This window comes from Propithecus coquereli, unplaced genomic scaffold, assembly GCF_000956105.1.
Source record: "Propithecus coquereli isolate 6110/MARCELLA unplaced genomic scaffold, Pcoq_1.0 Scaffold11, whole genome shotgun sequence".
NCBI classification, from domain to species: Eukaryota; Metazoa; Chordata; class Mammalia; order Primates; family Indriidae; genus Propithecus; species Propithecus coquereli.
Window position 1 is genome coordinate 5,015,707 of NW_012134969.1, and position 18,199 is coordinate 5,033,905.

The 18,199-nt window shown below is 41.4% G+C and overlaps 1 protein-coding gene across 2 annotated transcripts in view; it reads right to left on the reverse strand.

Moving 5' to 3' along the window:
• ENOX1 (ecto-NOX disulfide-thiol exchanger 1) overlaps positions 1-18,199 on the reverse strand; it is a 609,648-nt gene that overhangs the window by 5,585 nt on the left and 585,864 nt on the right. For both annotated transcript variants that reach the window (XM_012649266.1, XM_012649259.1), the window contains 2 exons: positions 14,617-14,719; positions 5,427-5,512 (listed from right to left, as the gene is read on the reverse strand). In XM_012649266.1, coding sequence (XP_012504720.1) covers positions 5,427-5,512; positions 14,617-14,719 — 189 coding nt within the window. The remainder of the gene's footprint in view (positions 1-5,426; positions 5,513-14,616; positions 14,720-18,199) is intronic.

An 18,199-nucleotide genomic window follows, 5' to 3' on the forward strand; every position in this document is an offset into this window, starting at 1 on the left:
GCTTTCAGCTAAATTCTAGAAAATTTCCTTTAAGATATTTATATCTCGTGCCAGAAGGAAGATCAAAGAGAAATTGCTTTCAGGTTAGTTTGATGATTTTGAAACTTTTCCCCCTCCCTGCAAAATAATCGTTATGACATTTTTATCTTTGGAGATTTTTAAGAGAAATTCAAGAGAAAAATCAATTTATCCCTCTTTTTCACCCTATGGCCAAAGAATTTCTACTTCACAAATATCTTCATTTACTTTAATTCTGTTTTCTTCTCTTCCTTGCAATTTGTCAGCTCTTATAATATTGCCTTCTCAATATCCTTTACGTTTTTGCTGGTGCTTTCTTCGTCTTGAGAACTCAAAGAGTCATGGGTCGCCCCATGAAACCAAGCCCCCAGACCTCACTGGCCCAGCTCTGAGTAAAATTTACCCATTTTCTCATCTCATGTGAGGTTCCCCTTCCTGTTTTTATTACCCTCTTACCCAGCGGGTTTTTGTTCCAAGCAATTGGTGGCCTGTATATTCTCAATCTTTGGTATTGTCAGTGGATTCGCCTGCCCCTATTTTTGTTTAAAACTTTCTAAGTCTAATACCTATTCTTTTAGGAAGGATTTATTTGCAAGAATTATTTTTTTAAAAAAAAGAAGAGGAAAAGATGAGAAGGAAAGAAGGCTCTAAGGGGCTTGTGTGGTGTTAACACTGCAGGGGTCATTTATAAAATCTGCTTGATTTATTTTCTGATTTGCTGACTCTAGCCCACGCCCACTGCCTCCTTGCCAGGCCTCTAAGCACATGTGCAGATTGACACATGCAGACATAAATCAATTTTATCATCAGGATGGCTGGCTCCATATCCCATATCAGGCAGGGGAAGCCTAGTGGAGAGGGGCCCCTGCTTGGGGCACTGAAGAGACGCCTGCAGAGGCAGGGTCAAGGCTGAGGGTCAGGGAAGCCAGTTGCAAACCAGACTTCCTGCCAGGGGATAAACCGACTTTTAGCTTTCATAGCACATCTAAATCTTGTTCATTCTTCACATCCCTGGGCAGAGCAGGGTGTCAGCACACACAGACACGTTGCAGTAAACATCCATATGAAATGCTGAATGTAGATGGGGCAAGACGGGAGGGGAGTGGGAAGGGAGGGGGATTAGAGGGAAAAGAGAAGGAAAGAAGACAAACAGAAGTGGGAAGTTAGAAGGAGAGAAGGAAGAAACTGGAAAAGGAAGGGAAGGAGGGGGGAAGAAAAGAAAAGGCATGAAGAAAAATAGAAGGAAAAAATTAAAAAGAGAAAAATATCTGGAAGGAAAATGAGGGAAGCAAGGAAGGTGCTAGAATTAACTGAAGGATACGTCACTGTTGATCGTGGCTTTCTCACAGAGCCACCCTTCTCTAACTCCTATTTCACTAAATATTTGCCCTGCTCAATTTAGTACTTTATTAGTTCATGTCTGATTCTCAAGTTATTTCATAAATATCATACCATTCTCTCAACTAAACTACAAGCTTTTGAAAGCAGGGTTCTATCTTAGATTTCTTTCATGCCTGGCCTATCCTCTGTCCTCTGGTCCCTAGGACAGTGCTGGGTGTGTGCAAAGCAATGGATTATCCCAGCATTCGTGGGGCCCCTGGTAACTTATCAACTTCTTTTGCTGCGGGTGAGCAATTTCCTTTGTGTTCTTTATGTAGTCAGGTGGAAAGTACTGTTACCTCCACTGTCGTGTGCTTTCCAGAAGTGCTGTAATATCTAAGCAATTGCTCATTACATACTGCGACAGGTGGCCCTTAAGGAGAACACTGGAATATATATACTATTAAAGATTATTCAAGTAGGCAACTTACAAACACTACTGAGAGCATCTCACCAACCCTTATCCTCCAGCTACAGTCTGGGATAGAGTGCTGTCCAATTAAAGCGGGATTTGAATTTCCTTTGAACTGGCAAGATTTTGTGTTTCCAGAGGTATGCATTTAGTCCAGAAATGTAAATGATTTTCCCCTCTGGTGGGAAATGCACACATGCCAATGAACTCCCAAGCTGGGCACCAAACAGCTGGTTTTGTGCCAAATAGGTTTTTCTATATCCTCCAGTCTCTGTGGCCACATTATACCGAGTCTGGTTTTCAGAACCAAATCTTCCACTCTGTGGGCCTTGGGAAGAAGTTGCAGGTGTGGAGAAGGGGGCAACCAGACACACCTGGAGAACTGAGCCCTGGTCTCCTAAGGAACACATGAACCGGGGCAAGAGCAGGGGGACCCCTCCTCTCACCAGTGAGACAGGGAGTGCTCATATGCTCTGCTCATCAGCTCTGCTCGTCTTCAGCGTGTCTTCTGCGCCCTTAGGATCAGCAAGAGGGTGGGCCCGACAGGCTCTGGGGCTCACCCGGGAGATTCTACGGTTCAATAGAACAATCTAATTGATCAGAAACCATTTTCGAGGTAGCACGGCCTACTCTGAAGAGCTTACCTGCCTGTGCTCAGGGAACGGTTCTGGCCTCAGCAAAGGTTCAGGAAGCCCTGGGCCCTGGCCCTTGCCCTGTTTTCCTCCGAATGAGTCTTTCTGACTTGGTCGTATGACACAAGAGAGCTGGGTGAACGAGAGTGGGTACGTTAGAAAAGGCCGAGAAGAGGAAAATATGCAAATGTTATCAACAAGAGCAGGAATAATATTTAACTGGAAAATGGCCTATTATTAGGCTACATGGTTTTGGGGAGCCATGTGCAATTTACATGCTCAGAATAATTTAAATTAATTCCTGCCTTTCATTCCATTCCTAATCATTCTTATACCCATACGTAGCCTTTGGGGAAATCCTCATAATAACAGCTCCATTACAGGGCTGGGTTGAGCCTGCTTTCCTTGTTCTCATCAGCACCAAGGTGGGCAGAATCTAAATGTTATCTCACAACAATTGTGGTAATGGCGATGCTGTTAAATCTCAAGGAAATGGTGGTGTTCTAAGTGGAATTTTTAAAAAGCCGTCCTACTACAGTCAGCAAGCACCCTGTGTTGTACTGGCAGGACAGAAACCGCTGCCTTAATGCAACATTAACCAGAACTCAGGGGGACGGGGGGCTGTTCGTCCTCATTACCCAGAGGCAGGTGCACTAGGCCACTGCACCCGAGAACCTCAGCATCAATAGGCTGCTGGTGGCTCCAGGATTAGGAGACCATTGGCAGCTGATGCAGGTGACAAGGCCCCAGTGGATACTTAGAGGGCAAATCTCTCATTATTTTGTTTTCTGCTTAAAGCTCGGAGGATACAGAATTCCAGTCTACGGTAATAATTTGTTCTCTGGATTAAAAAGTCTAAATATCCTCTCAGCTTCATTGGGATAGAAGGAAGCTGTGGTCTGATCCCTGGTACCGGGCAGTTTTAGAGCACTTTTCTGATATATTTTCTACCCCAGGCATGAGGAGAAAACTTGGCAGCTTTACAGGGCATTTCATTCAGGAAGGAGAGGGCTCTCAGGAGGTGGGAATGTATCTGTATTTCCTCTGTGAGGGAAATAATTTCTTCATCATCTTCTAAAATAAAAGTACCAGTCTGTGATGCAATGGAATTCCCTTGACTGGAGCCCTTCCAGAAAAGCCCATCATCTAATGGCCAGGGACCAGGCATGGGAGTTCTCTCTCCTCACTCGCAAGGGAAAGACACAAATCTCACCTGAGCTCTGTCCGGAGGGTAAGAATGGAACAAGAACTTCCGCCCCACCAAAATATCAAATAAATCAACTCATTATTTACCAATCCCTCCTGCCACTCCTAGGAGATGATTTTATTTATACACACACACACACACACACACACATCACAGACGATCATCATAGATCAGCTGCCTGCAGTGACGGAGCAGAGGAAGCGGAGTCCTGAAATTCTTTGATAAATAACAAGTGGATTCTTAGGCCATTTCAGCTTGTGCTAAAACCATCACTGCCTCTCAACCAATGCTTCTCACTTGGGACTTCCAGAAGGGGGAAGAGAAAAATGTCAAGCATACAAGGGAAGGACAACAGCAGCAATAGGAATCATGTTTTGAGGGCTTATTCTCTGCCAAGCACCTTGGTGCAAGCCCAGCGTTTCATTTAACCCTCCGGGCAAAAGTAGTGGGGACACTATGGAAAAGATGACGCCGGTGAAGGGGAGGAGAAACAAGAGCAGAAAGCCTTCAGAGCTTTGTGACAACAAAGTAACCCTGTACAGCGCCTCCTTCTCGCTTCATCCGAGTTTAACATGAGCATTTCCTATTTCCTCCCGACGCATGTGAGGGGAAGCCACAGAGCAAATAATATATGATTCCGAACTTCGAGAATTTTATACTCTCCTATCTCCTTTCACCCTCTCATAAAAAGGCATGAAATATAAGACTGAAAAATACTTTTGTTCCAGATGATTTCTCTCAACGGAGAAGAAGTGTTAGATCCATTTAAGAGGTCAAGCAGTTCTGGGATCATGTACTGGTAAGGCCATTTGAATCAAAATTAGAACACAATGTAGTAATTTCATCCACGCTAGCCATTGACAATTGAGAATGACTTATAAGTGTCTGTTCAGGGTCACAGAACTACAGGCTGTGGGTCTGGTCACACGAAGTCCATGCACTCCGCTACGCCCTGCGGAGGAGCTCCTTACTTATTTCCACTTTCCTTCTGGCAGTTCAGTGACCTCTCTGGCTTCTTGTTTTGCCTCTGTGTCCGCCCCCTTCCTGGGCTTCCCCAGGCAGCACTGGTTGGTGACATCATTTTATTTCCACAGGGCCTCTCTCACTTCCACTCGAATTTGAGAAATAATTTGAGGTCTTTTTGTCCCTTCTCTTTTGGCACACAAACACTGAGATGGGCTAGGAGGGCAGCTCCTTTGCAGATGAGAAAAACTGAGCTTCAGAGAAATGAGTGATGTCTGACTCTGGACGTGACCCTCGCAGGGCCCAGCTGAGAATAACTCTGCAGTTGTTTTCTTCCAGTTGGAGAATAATGCTGAAAACCAGCCAGCCATACGGTTTTCTTGAGAGTCATATTAGATCTTTATATTATCAGAGGTGATTTTGCCTCTTACCGTGTGAAGTCTGGAACAGGGAATCGTGTAAGAATACGGTCTACGGATACTGCCCCGTTAGCCACACGCACCTGCTTTCTCCCTTGTTTTGGGAACTTTAAGGCTGACTTATAATTTTAAATCTCTCATAAGCTTTTCGGATTAGGTCGGCATCTGTAGAAAGTCATTGTCATTTGAGATAACTGCTTTTCTTTCTATAAAAACAAAAGCAAGTGAAAAGAAGACAACTACTTGCCAAAAACGACGTCCTTGCCAAGGAGAGGCGCTGATCAGCCTCTATCCACTCTCACATCCCTAAGGCGGCCCACACAGGGTCCACCTGTAGCCGGCAGTCAACGTGCTAAATTTCAGTGATGAAAGTTCACTCGAGAAAAAGCATTTACCTTGGAGTCCAGCTGCTGCATGTATGACCACAGATATTCTATGTTGGCTCCAAAAGGATGGACATGAAGAAACGTGGATATGATGCCTGCATTGAAAAGACAAACATTGGAAATTATTCAGAGGCAGATGAGAGTCTCAGTTAATTAATGCCATCTAATTCTGATGACTGTTTTGTCAGGCTGAGCTGGTCTTGCCCTTTCGGATAGCATTCAACAAGCATTCAATAATAGCACATTCTGAAGACAGTAACAGTAACATGGCAAACAGAACACTTTATCTCCTGGGATGATAGTAGTTCGCAAAGCTAGAATCTGAGATAATACATAGATGAATAAAGGTATTTCAAAACAAAGACTCCTGGAAGCACTTCAACTACCAATTTTATGCTTGATTTACCAATATAAAATTGTAGTTATTGGAAGGATAAAATTATCTCTTTTCTTTCCCTCAGTGGACTTTGCAGTATGAAAATGGCTCATACAGCTGTGTCAGAAATCACACTGCCTCAGATTTTCCTGATAATTATAGTTGCCGGTTATGAAAAGTATTTAATCTCTATTTCCCCCCAACTGCCATTGACGGAAGCACAGATTCTTCCTGAAACATTTGCTGTTTCCCCTGGTTGTTGCCGTTGATTAAAGGGAGCCAGCTCGCTCTCCCCTTCTCGCTGCTGTAATTTACAAGATCATTTTAAAAGGCCTGGGAATGGATGGTTTGGCTGGAGTTCGATTATAAATCAGAAGCCTTTTCCATTGTGAAAATCAACTGTCAACGTTGTACTGACAAATGAAATGCCGGATGTTGGTGCCAGAAATAAGGTAAAAAGCATTACCTTTCTCTCCTCCCTGCTTCCAGATATAAAAGCAAAATAGTGAACGTGAGGAAGTCGACTCCATACACTGCACTCTGCTTTTTGTTAAGAAGTTGTGCTCACGCTGACATTTTTTAGTTCTCTTTTAAACAGGTTTCAAGATGAATTAAATCTGAGGATAAGCCCTCGTGTTCTGTTTACCGTGAGCCTTGATGCCTGGGTGTCAAAGGGAAGACCCTCACTTGTATGAACGCAATAGGTCATCCTGTAATTGTAGGTGACCTTAGATGGCTCTGCGATAGGGTCTCATGGCCCCTGCTCTCCTGTGTGGTGCTTGGGATGAATGTCAGTTTTTACAGAAAAGTTCCCAGTTCATCTGTAGGCCGAGGACAGAGAATGGAAGGGTCTAGACAAGCACTCTCCAAACCTGTCCTCAGAGGACTGCTCTTACAAGGTTTTTAGGAGTTTGCAGAGAAATGAGCAAGGTAGAAATAACTCTTACATTGCCCCCTAAAGGTAAAATCTCAGTTTTAGAGACTGACCTGTTCTTCGTGAGAAACAAAGAACTATCATTATATTTGAGGTTATGTGCTTCCTTTTTTTCTTGCTAAAATGTCCTTCTTGTATGAAATAGTGGCAATGGTAGAAGGTTATAATGGTACTTTTAATATCTTTAAGTAGCAAAATAGCCACTTTTAATACACTCAAGTGGCACTATGTTCTCCCTCCCAGTGTGTGTATGTGTGTGTGTGTGTGTGTGTGTGTGTGTGTATTTTCTTTCCCCTGCAGTCTCACAGACCATCTTCATTTAGATTTTGATTGTAGAAGCCTGGCAACTACTTCCCTGTGTCTAAAATTCTGATGAGGTAGCATTGTAAGTAATTCTGATACTAATAAGGGTTAAAACATAGAAGCTCATGAAGGATTTCCTTTGAAAAATAGTTCTAATAGAATAGAACTATTTAAAAACTATCACTTTCATTTGCATTTATTTTTTGTTTCTTTAAAAAACTTTTAATTGATAGGTAATAGTTGTACCTATTTTGGGGGTAGTGTGGTATTTTGATATCTGTGTATTATGTGGAATGATCAAATCAGGGTACTTGGGATGACCATCACCTCAAATATTTACCTTCATGTTGGGAACACTACAGATCTTCTCTTCTAGCTATTTTGAAATATACAACACATTATTGTTAACTATAATTTCCTTACTGTACTAGCAAAGATTAGAACTTATTCCTTCCATCTAACTGTATTTTAAGTGAGAGAGGGAGGGCTGGATTACAGTTTGTGTAGAGGGAATCGTCTATGTTTCAGGAGGGTGATGGGGCTTCTACTGACTGTCCCAGGTCCTGTGCCCACTGCTCTCCACAGAGAGCCTCCCGCAAGTAGCAGGCAGACCCCCATCCCCTGCGCCAGCGGGGAGGGGAGGGGGACAGGGAGGAGAAGGAACAGTCAGCTTGGGCTCTGTGAGCAGGCGCTACTCCTAGCGAGAAGCTTTTTTCTCCTCCTGCCACACAGGGATCTTCCGGAGGGGAGGGCTGCTCCAAGTGAGTGACTCAGGGGTGGGCGGGCGCGGCAGGCAAGAGGGGGGCCGGCTCCTCTCCTAGCTCCTCTCTTGGGTTGGCCATCTGCTTGGGCAGCAGGCTGCCCCGCTGGGCCTGGCCTTGTGCCCTGCTGAGCATGGGGAAGAGGCGGCAGGGCTGAGACAGGCAGTGATCATGGCATTATAGCTTTTGGGGCAACAAGGGTGTGTGTTTCCCATGGGGCAAGAGGGTGTCTCAGAAGGTACATGGGCCTGAGCAGTCCTTTGAGTAAACTGCCCCAAGAGCCTTTCCTATAAGTGCCCGTGAGAGTGTGATGTCAATCTACACATCTTCAGTAGGATGAATAGGACAAGTCAGAAGCCAATGGGGGTAGCTTGGGGGAGGGGTTGATAACCCTTAGTCTAGGAGGTGAGGCGCTGACGCAGAAATTTAGGGACCCCAGGAATGGGAGGACCCGGAGTGGCCCCTTTATTGCCTCTGTGAAGTTGGCTCCCCTCCATGTGCATGTGCCTGCACCCCACTGCCTGCTGTCCCTCACCCCAATCCTAGGGCTGCACCCCAAAGACCCTGCCCTTTGTCTCTGTGTGTTCTGGTTCAGTACTTGGAACACAGTACACATTTACAATGGATACATGTTGAATGGATTTATTTTCTACAACTGGGAACAGCCAGTATACTTGTTTAACATTTCTATTAGTCTATTATCGATAAATGGGTGTAAATAAAAACCCTAAACATTTCTACAAGTCCTAACTGATGATATAATATTCTTTCAAAAGCCAGATAACTTTGAGGCATTATTTACTGGCGATTCTTACTCCTAACCCATCTTGCTATGGATTTAAGACAGAGTAGCTGGGATGTTTGGAGCACAGAAAATTTTTGTTGAAACGATTTTGCTCATAAAACTAAGGGGAAAATGCTCATGTGAGTTCTTTATACCTTTCTAAAATAAGATTAGAAAACCTGGCCCAGACTTGAGTATTTATCTTTAGGAGGGTATTCAGAACCATCTCAGTGGTGGCTGATATTGAGAAGCCATTAGCTTTTCTTTAAAACAGTTCAGCAGCTGCCACTAGATACATGTGGGGCCAAAGTAGGCAGTCACATAACAGCTTCCCAAGCTTTTCCTGTGGATGGCAACCCAAGGATCCAGTGTTGCTGGAGATACAGCAGAAAGTTGGCAATACGAAGCTCTCTGGTGACACGGACAAGAATAGTTTCAGCATGAGGACCCAAGTGGGCTGGAGAGGGGAGGAAGGGAGTGGCAACTGACCACAGGCAACACTTTGGACAGGGGAGGGCAGGGGCTGTTGGTTGAAAGAGGTCATGGGGTCAAGACAGGTTTTCCTTCTCTTTTGTTTTAAAGGTACAAGATAAGAGAATTCATGTTTAAGTGTTGATGCATATGATCCTCTACTTACACACAGGATCACTGTCTACAGGACAATGCACTTTCATAATAGTCCTCACAGATTACAGAGTATTGAGTTGAACAAGACCATCTAATCAAACCTCCTAACTTTATACAATGAGGACTTAGGTCCACAGTGCATAAGTGATTTGCTGCAGATTGCCCAGTAGATCAAATCCCTCAATCTGCAAATACTCAGAACCCCTCCCCAGTTCCTCCCTACTCGCGGCTGCTTAGAGATCACGGGGTACTGTGGTTTGTCACAGAGCCAATCCCATCTTTTGCTCCTATGAACTCCTATTTTAAAAATTATATTGGTTATCTGATGAGAAAAAATTATCAATTTGTACATCCGTTTTGGCCATAATATTATTCTCTTTGAGTGGAATGACAAATGGAATCCTACCAGAACATACTCCCCTTCCTCATGCTGCCTGGAGTTTCCTTCCGTATATCTACAACCAACTGATCTTCAACAAAACAGAGAGAAACATACAGTGGGGAAAGGATACATTATTTAATAAATGTTTCTGGGAAAATTGGATAGCCATATGCAGGAGAATGAAACTGGATCTCTATCTTTCACCATACACAAAAATTAACTCAATATGGATTAAAGACTTACACGTAAAACCTGAAATCATAAAAATCCTAGGAGAATACCTGGAGAAACTCTTATGGACATTGGCCCAGGCAAAGAATTTACGACCAAGACCCCAAAAGCAAATACAATGAAAACAAAAATACAGAAATGAGACTTAATTAAACTAAATAGCTTCCTCGTAGCAAAAGAAATAATCCAAAGAGTAAATAGATAACCTATGGAATGGGAGAAAATATTTGCAAACTATACATCCAACAAAGGACTAATATCAGAATCTGCAAGGAACTCAACTCAGCAAGAACAAAACAAACAAACCTATTAAATAGTGGGCAAATGACATAAACAGGCATTTTTCAAAAGAAGATATACAAATGGCCAAGAAATATATGAAAAAATTCTCAACATCACTAATCATCAGAGAAATGCAAATTAAAACCACAATGAGATACTATTTTACTCTTATTAGAATGGTCATTATTAAAACGTCAAAAAACAATAGATGTTGGTGAGGATGCTGTGAAAAGGGAACACTTACACACTGTTAGTGGAAATGTAAATTAGCACATCCTCTATGGAGATTCCTCAAAGAACTCAAAGTAGATCTACCATTTGATCCTGTAGTCCCACTACCCCGAGGAAAAGAAATCATTATATCTAAAAGATATTTGCACTCATATGTTTAGTGAAGCACAATTCACAATCACAAAAATATGGAATCAACCTAAATGCCCATCAACTGATGAGTGGATTAAGAAAATGTGAGATACACACACACACACACACACCATTGGGTATGACTCAGCCATAACAAAGAATGAAATAATGTCTTTCGCAGCAACTTGGATGGATCTGGAGGCCATTATCCTAAGTGAAGTAACCCAGGAACAGAAAAATAAGTGCGGCATGTTCTCACATAAGTGGGAGCTAAACTATGGCTACACAAGGGCACACAGAGTGGTGTAATGGTCGTTGGAGACTCAAAATGGGGGAGGTGAGAGGGGAAGGGATGAAAAGTTACCTATGGGGTACAATGTACATTACTCAGATGGTGGGTACACCAAAAACCCAGACTTCATCACTATACAATATATACGTGTAACAGAATTCAACTTGTACCCCCTAAATCTACTTGAATAAAGAAAGCAAGAGAAGATAGAGTGATACACTCAGAGTTATACTACCAGCATCTCCTTAGAACTATTACCTTATCAATAAAAAATTTGATCCATTCTCCTTTATAACAATCTCTAGCCAAACACAGCTCCAAAGCTTTGGCCCTAAATCAAAAATACTGACTCATTTCTATCCCAAACAACTGCAACATATGCCAAACCCAACATGTGGGCCATATGTGAAATGAACTAGGAGTTCTGGCACAGACACTGGGCAATGTCAACTTGACCTAATGTGCAGTTACTATAGAGTTACGAAACATAAAATGTTACCCTGCGATCCCCCCATAGAAATCTAATAATTCTCTAATGTCCAATTATATGTCAACCTGTCTTCACATGTGTTGACTACAAAACAAAAAATCCGGAAATCACAATAATAAAGTTCTTTCTAAGGGCCTATCTTCTCCAGCTGAGTTGGAACACAGCACTCGATCTCCATTAATTGTCAAGAAGGGAGTTTGGCAGAATGGCTGAACACTCGAAAGACTCAGGATCCAGATCTGCAACGTTCCAAACCATGTTATCAATGAAATCCCACTGATCCTCACTAATAAATACCAACTCACATGTCTTGAAATAAAGACTCCAATTTTATAAAATGGTCATCAGAATTTTTAGACAGAACACACATTTTTGCCCAGACAAATCAGTGTCACAGGTAAACACAAACAATTAGGATGGCTCATTGTTTAGGAAATTCTAGCTTCAGTTTTATACTCTCTGTAGATGGAATTCATTTGAAGAGTTTATTTCTCATTTGCATTCTCTTCCAGACAATCAGGATTTATGCCAACATGCATTCCTTATATAATATTTTATGTGCCCCAAGAGGACGTTGAGTCATCTGAATGTACTGGCATACAGTATACGCTATTAATACAAGCACCTAGATGTGATGAAGATTTGGGCAATTAATATTTTCAAGTTGAGAGAGATTTTCTGCCGTGCCCTTGGCATTCTAGGATGGTTTAGAGCATGCCCATTGTGTCCTCTGCACTGATTTAATTATTCCAAGGGAAGAGTTCAGAGGAATTTCAGAGTATTCCTGTCCCCTGAAGATGTACTAGAAGGCCAGGGAACTCAAAATCATTCTGCCTACAAAAATTCTTCAGAAAAGAGTAGCCCCGGCATCAGGAAGTTCTTTTTCTCTTTATCCTAGTCCAAAAGCAGTTTTGTCCACCCATAGTCTTTGTCTAGATTCTAGAAGCTGCAGGGGAGGGCTTTATGGTCCCAACATTCAAATACCTATGGCTAATATGAATATGAATGGCTAAACTAAATTAGCAGAGGCTCATTTCACAGCAGGGAGCAATTGCATCCTTTGGCAGGATACATTTTGCTACTCTTATAAACTCTTCTCCACCATGGCACTCTTTTGGAGGATTATTCTGTCTTTGATTACAAAAGAGTGGAAGTATATGGGTATTTGGGGGTGGATTTGGGCAGGATATTACATCTGTTGTCAAACTATCATTAAATGGAGTAAAATAAAATATTGAGAAAGGTAGAGAGGTAATGAAGAACTGAAGGGAAAAATTAAACTCCTAAGTTTACATTCATCTAACACTTGTTTCCAGCCTCCCTTCTACCTAAACGTTCCCATATATTGATTCAAAATAAGTGTCACATCCTGTCTTTCTTTTGCTCTACCCAAACTTCAAACGGTAATATAGGTAGCCTAGTTCAGAAGAACGACAGTAAGGGGAAAAAGGGGAAAAGTCTTAGAAAAGTTGGTTGTGCATACTTTTTATCGAAGATTCTGACTTACTAATATTTTTATTTCTAATATACTTGAACTAATTTTGGTTTTCATATTAAAGATATCAGAGGTGGCACGTTATAATTTTCCTGTCTCCTATTTATGTACAGTATGTAAAATATATCATTTTGAAAATTTTGAGGTAGCTGATTAAAAAAATGTATATATTATATAAATATACACACACACACACATACACACACTACAAAGTAACTACTATTAACTACTACTATATATACCATGCATATAATACTAGTAACTACTTAGAAGACATTGTATATGAAGTGTGTTTTCCAAGTAGAACATAAAAAGGGAAGCATTCTTTAGTGAAAGGAAAGAAATAAAATAAAGACCTGAAAATAGAGACTTGCTCTCATTTTTTTAACCTTCAAATGGTTAGAATTATTCACACTTAAAGAAAGAGGGAAAGGATTGCAGATCATTATGTGCTTTGTTTATACCCTAAAAGCATTATGGAGAAAATCACACCTTTGTCACACTGAGTGAAAGAGAAACAGTTGTCAGAGTTGGAAACATTTTCCAATAGGAGAGAAATCCAGTTACCAACTACATATGGGTTCATTTTGGGTTCCTGGAACTGATAGCACATCAGCATGTCTTCTGAGACTTGTGCATGGCATGTTATTACAGCTGTATATCATCAGAGAGGAAAAAAATAATTGGTTTTCCTCGGAGTATCTCTAAGTTGATGTCATATTCAATAACCCTGCTGTTGAAAAATCTATATATGATGGATGAAGTCTGGACTATCTTTTGAATTTAATTCCTCCTGTGCCAGTTTCTACAGGCCTTGGTGTACCTGTCGTTTTGAGGTGAGCACGTGCAGTATTTAGAAAATACAACCAGGTGCCTTTTCTGCCAGATAATGAACTACAGAAGAACAATTTGTCTCAAATGTAATTCTCAGATGAGAATGTGGCCTCATTCTTCATTCTTAACCATGCCATGGAAGAGCCAGTCTAAACTTGGAATGCCATCCTGGTATCAGTGCCAAGGTGCAGCTTAAAACAATGCCATGCATCATAGAATGAAGATGGTGGCTTCCTTCCTCTGAATTTGAGGGCTTGAGCGATAGCCTTAAACATACAGGCCTTCTAAGGTGGAGTCCCAGGCACATTATTAACACATTCCTCATCAAGAACTCTTCCTTGTGGGATCCCCTGATGCTGACTCCCCAATGAGACCATTTGGAGGTTTCTCTCTGGGCCAGACAAAGAAAAAGACAACCTAGATGTATTTTGTGGGGTAATTGAATGTTTACAGGAAAGCAGCAAATTTCTTCCTTTTTCTTTCCCCTTTCTCAGTGGTCAACTTCTTTTGTTCATCTTGGATAAAAGGATCCAACCTTGGACAGGGAAGACTGACTGGGATTAGCCTAGCATCAGTAGCCTTGATGGCCATATTTCATCAGCCTTGTGGCTGACCTTAGGGTGTGGCCTCTGCTAAGGGGCTTGGAGATTAATCTTAGGGTTCAAAGTTGCTCTGGAGCCTGGGTATCTGGCTTGGTTTGGAACTTTTGGCCTAGAACCAACCTGGCCTCCAGTTGGAAGAGACGTGTGCAAACTTCAAAATTCAGATTTCTGACTTATGAGATGCAAATTAATATGTCTTCCTGAATTCAGTTTTATGTCTGACAACCAATTAATATATATGGTTACAGACGAGCAAAACCCCCATTAGTCTGTGTGCCACCAATTTGAAATGTATGTAACACAATCTTGATGAAATTAATGTCACCTCTGACCAGAAGGCAAAGCTGTTTAAATTGTTAACAAGTTGGAGGTGAATTGCTAAAATATTAAGTTAATTACCTAAGAATTATTTAAGAAAACAGATGCAAACAGAATTTCCTTACCAATTAGCAGAGCTTCTTTCTCTGATTTTAAGCCTTGACTTCTTTTCTCAATATTGTTCTCTCGGTCTTGGTTGACCAACGCAACAGTCAACACGTTGATTTCCTACAAAGTTAAAAACCAAAAATCATATATATATATTTATGTAGATGCTGTGCATTTCAATAGAAACCACCAGACCTCTTAAGCTCTATAAATATAAGGTCATCACTTCTACTTAAAACTGAAGATCAAACATATACATAATTGATCTATTTGCCTAAGAATAGAAAAGTAATTCTAGAACTTAGGCTCCTAGCTACTCCTCCTAGCAAACCAAGTAACTCTCTGCACAAGTGGCAAATTTGGCATGAATTATCTTAGATTTTTGTCCAAGTTTTGATTAAACTTTGTTCACTAAAATGACATTTGACTGTAGATACTTTAACGTGTTTTATTTCAAATATAAAAATTCTCTGGGAGAGCATTTAGGAGACTGATTTATAATGTTATGCTAATAATTTGTGTGAGTATGTGCAGAAACAGGGCCTATTGGGAAGCTGAGATAGAATTGTTGTTAGAAGTGTTTAAACTGAGTAAGTATGGATCCTCATGTACAAATGCAAAAGGTAGATAAAGCATGGGTTCGGAAATTCTTTTCTTTGGAAACTAAAAATGAAGAGTTGCATAACAGGTCAGTAACATGTGAAACATTGTACTATTATTATCTCTTTCTATTGTCTTTTTAATTTAAAAACAGAGATGAAGATTTAACTCATATCCTCTAATTCTTGGTATTAGGACTCAAAATGGAGAGTAATTTAATAGAAAGTCAAATTTAATGATTTTCATATATGACCTGTATCTATGGGATAGTAGAATCATTAGGGAAGTTGAGTCTTGTTGGAGGGAAGTTGCTCACTGAAAGATGGCTCCAAAGAAGGACTAGCATACTGGAGCAAAAAGTTAAGGATACCATTTCCATTAAATGGTGGGGAATATGTAGGAATGAAAGAGGATAGGTAGGGAGGGCCAAATGGACACAGGAGAACTTAAAAGGTCTGGACAAACGGGTTGGAAAGTGTTACCAGGACTGGAAGTAGTTATAAAACAGATACTTAGCTAGTTAATATAAATTAACAAAACTGGTCAGATGCAAGAATCTGAAACTGTTGGGAGCATGTTGAGCATGCAAAAAGCACAAAACACACCAGAAGACATTCAAATAAGAAAAACTCAGTGCATGCCAATCAAAATAGATTTATGAGCTTAATTTAACTTATGAGCTACTACCCTGTAAGTCAGGAGTAATTAGAAATTGCCAGAAAAGAAGAGTCTACTGAGAAATTGCCATTGGTAATACCTGGTGAGCATTTTAGAGGCTCAATACCTGCTGAAGACTGAGCAAGCCTGAGTGAGAGGTGAACATGGGTAAGGTAAAGAATTGAGGGAATCACAGTGATGTGATGATTTATCAGACGGAAGATCTCAGTTGACCAGAGGGTATCAGCTGAGGCTGAGAGTAGGAATGTGCCCATGAAGACAGGGATCAGAAATTCAGGGAATGGTCTAAGTCTGGAGCCAGCTATACATTGAAGGTACTTAGAGATGAAGGCTGCTCTTATACTTCAAAAATGGGATCTTGGCAATCAGCCCAATGGAAACACAATGAAGAATTTTAAAATAGAACAAATCCAAAGGTTTATGTAGATGGTATTAGAACATGTTATAAAGAGGAGTTACAGGGAAGGAAACAGAAATTCTTTCTGTGATGAAATAACATTTGATGCTTTCTGATTAGGCTGTCTCAATTAGAGCAGAGAAGGACTCTGTGCACACAGAGGGGGTCAAGGAGCCTGCCAAGTTGCATTAGTGGTACACCCCAAGGACGAACAGGTCCCACAGGGACATGCCACTGGACTTCTAGGCCTTGGAGGGTGAGACTTGAGCAGATGCAGGCTGAGGCTCTGCAAAGGTCTCCCAAGAGAGGTTTAGGAAGAAAGAGGATGGAAGAACATTAACTAAGATGATGATTGCATCATTAAAGAAATGCAAATAATCAACTCTAGAGCTGAGTGGAAATAGTATCTCTAAGAGAGGGTAATCTGTTCACAGCCTGGATGATAACTGGGGCCAAATGAAATTACTCAGCAGAGTTTAGCAGATAACAGGCCCACATTAATTGCCAAGACTGAGTGGTCTCCTGGGGCCATCTCGTAGTTGGGGATCCAGGTTTAGTGACGGAAATTGGCTATAGAGGGCAGGAAGATGTCAGGAGCCAGCAGGGAATGGCAAGGGCAGAACAGACAGACCACCCAAGAATGCTTTTAGGCACCTGTCCCCATGTCCAAAGCTGGAGTCATATAGAAAGGGGGACTTTGAGCAGGGCCCGACAAATGCCACTGAATCAATAATGTCTACAAAGAGCCAGATATGGCCCACCAGTGACTCTCGCTTTGATAGTGATTTAGAGTTGGGCAAATGAGAATGGAAAGCTAAGAAAGAGTCCCAGGACCACTGTTCTGTAGAAATATTTCTTGAGATTGGATATTGTAGTCTATGCTCTACTGACCACAAATGGTGTGCTCTCACATGGTCACGGACAGGGAATGGAGTGGACACACCTCTCTGCACGGCCCACAACAGTCCTGCAGGCCCAGGCCTGGCAGAGACCCCAGGCTCGGCAGATGCACCAGCTTTTAGCTACTTCTGTGAGCTCTGTTCAGGGTGGAGATGAAGCTGTTCTCACTCCTCCAGGAGGGAGAAGAACTACTCCGGGAAGTGGTACAGGACCCACAGAAGCTGATCAGGAGGGCTCCAAGGAGTGTTTGCGTCTTATAATAAACTGGCCTCCAGAATTCCCAAAAGGGAAAATATCATTTCCATTATAGTCAAGGGTGTGTCCCAGCATCCTAAATGGAGACATGGGACTATAATATCATTTAGTAAAGTGTGCCAACTTGTGACCACTCAGGATAGTTACTGCTAAGTGCCCTGGAGCCTAAGCCTGCCTCGGGCATGATACAAGCTCAGACTCTTGCTGACAAAGTCACAGAGTTGATTAGATGGATGAATGCTGATGTCATACATTTTGCCAAAGACAACAGCTAAATTAACACGGATGTGTTTTAAGGGATAGAAGACAGGACAGTGATTTTAGATGGCTGCTTTACGTACTGTGCTTTTACCTTTTCCAACTATAAATAAAAAGGAGAGTTTTCTTTTTAATGACTCATGAATCATAGATTCCTAAGAAAAATAAGGTTAATTTGATTTTCCGTATTTATATTGGTGTTGTTCATTGAACAAGATAATTACAATTACTGGTAGTCTGAAAGTTTGGGGTAGTCTACAAAGTACAAAGTACTTTGCCGCATCTGTACCCTTGTCATGTTTTTATAATATTTAGTGTCTACAAATTTAAATTATCATCTGATGTTTGTCAAAAGAGGTCCATCATCATGACTGGTTAAGGTGAAGGGAGGGCACAAAGAGAATATGGGACTAAGTAATTCCTCAAACCAAATCCTTGTTGCATTTAAGCTAAGCCTGTTTTTACTCTTAGCCACCCAATAAATATTTATGCCACATACATACATCACATGC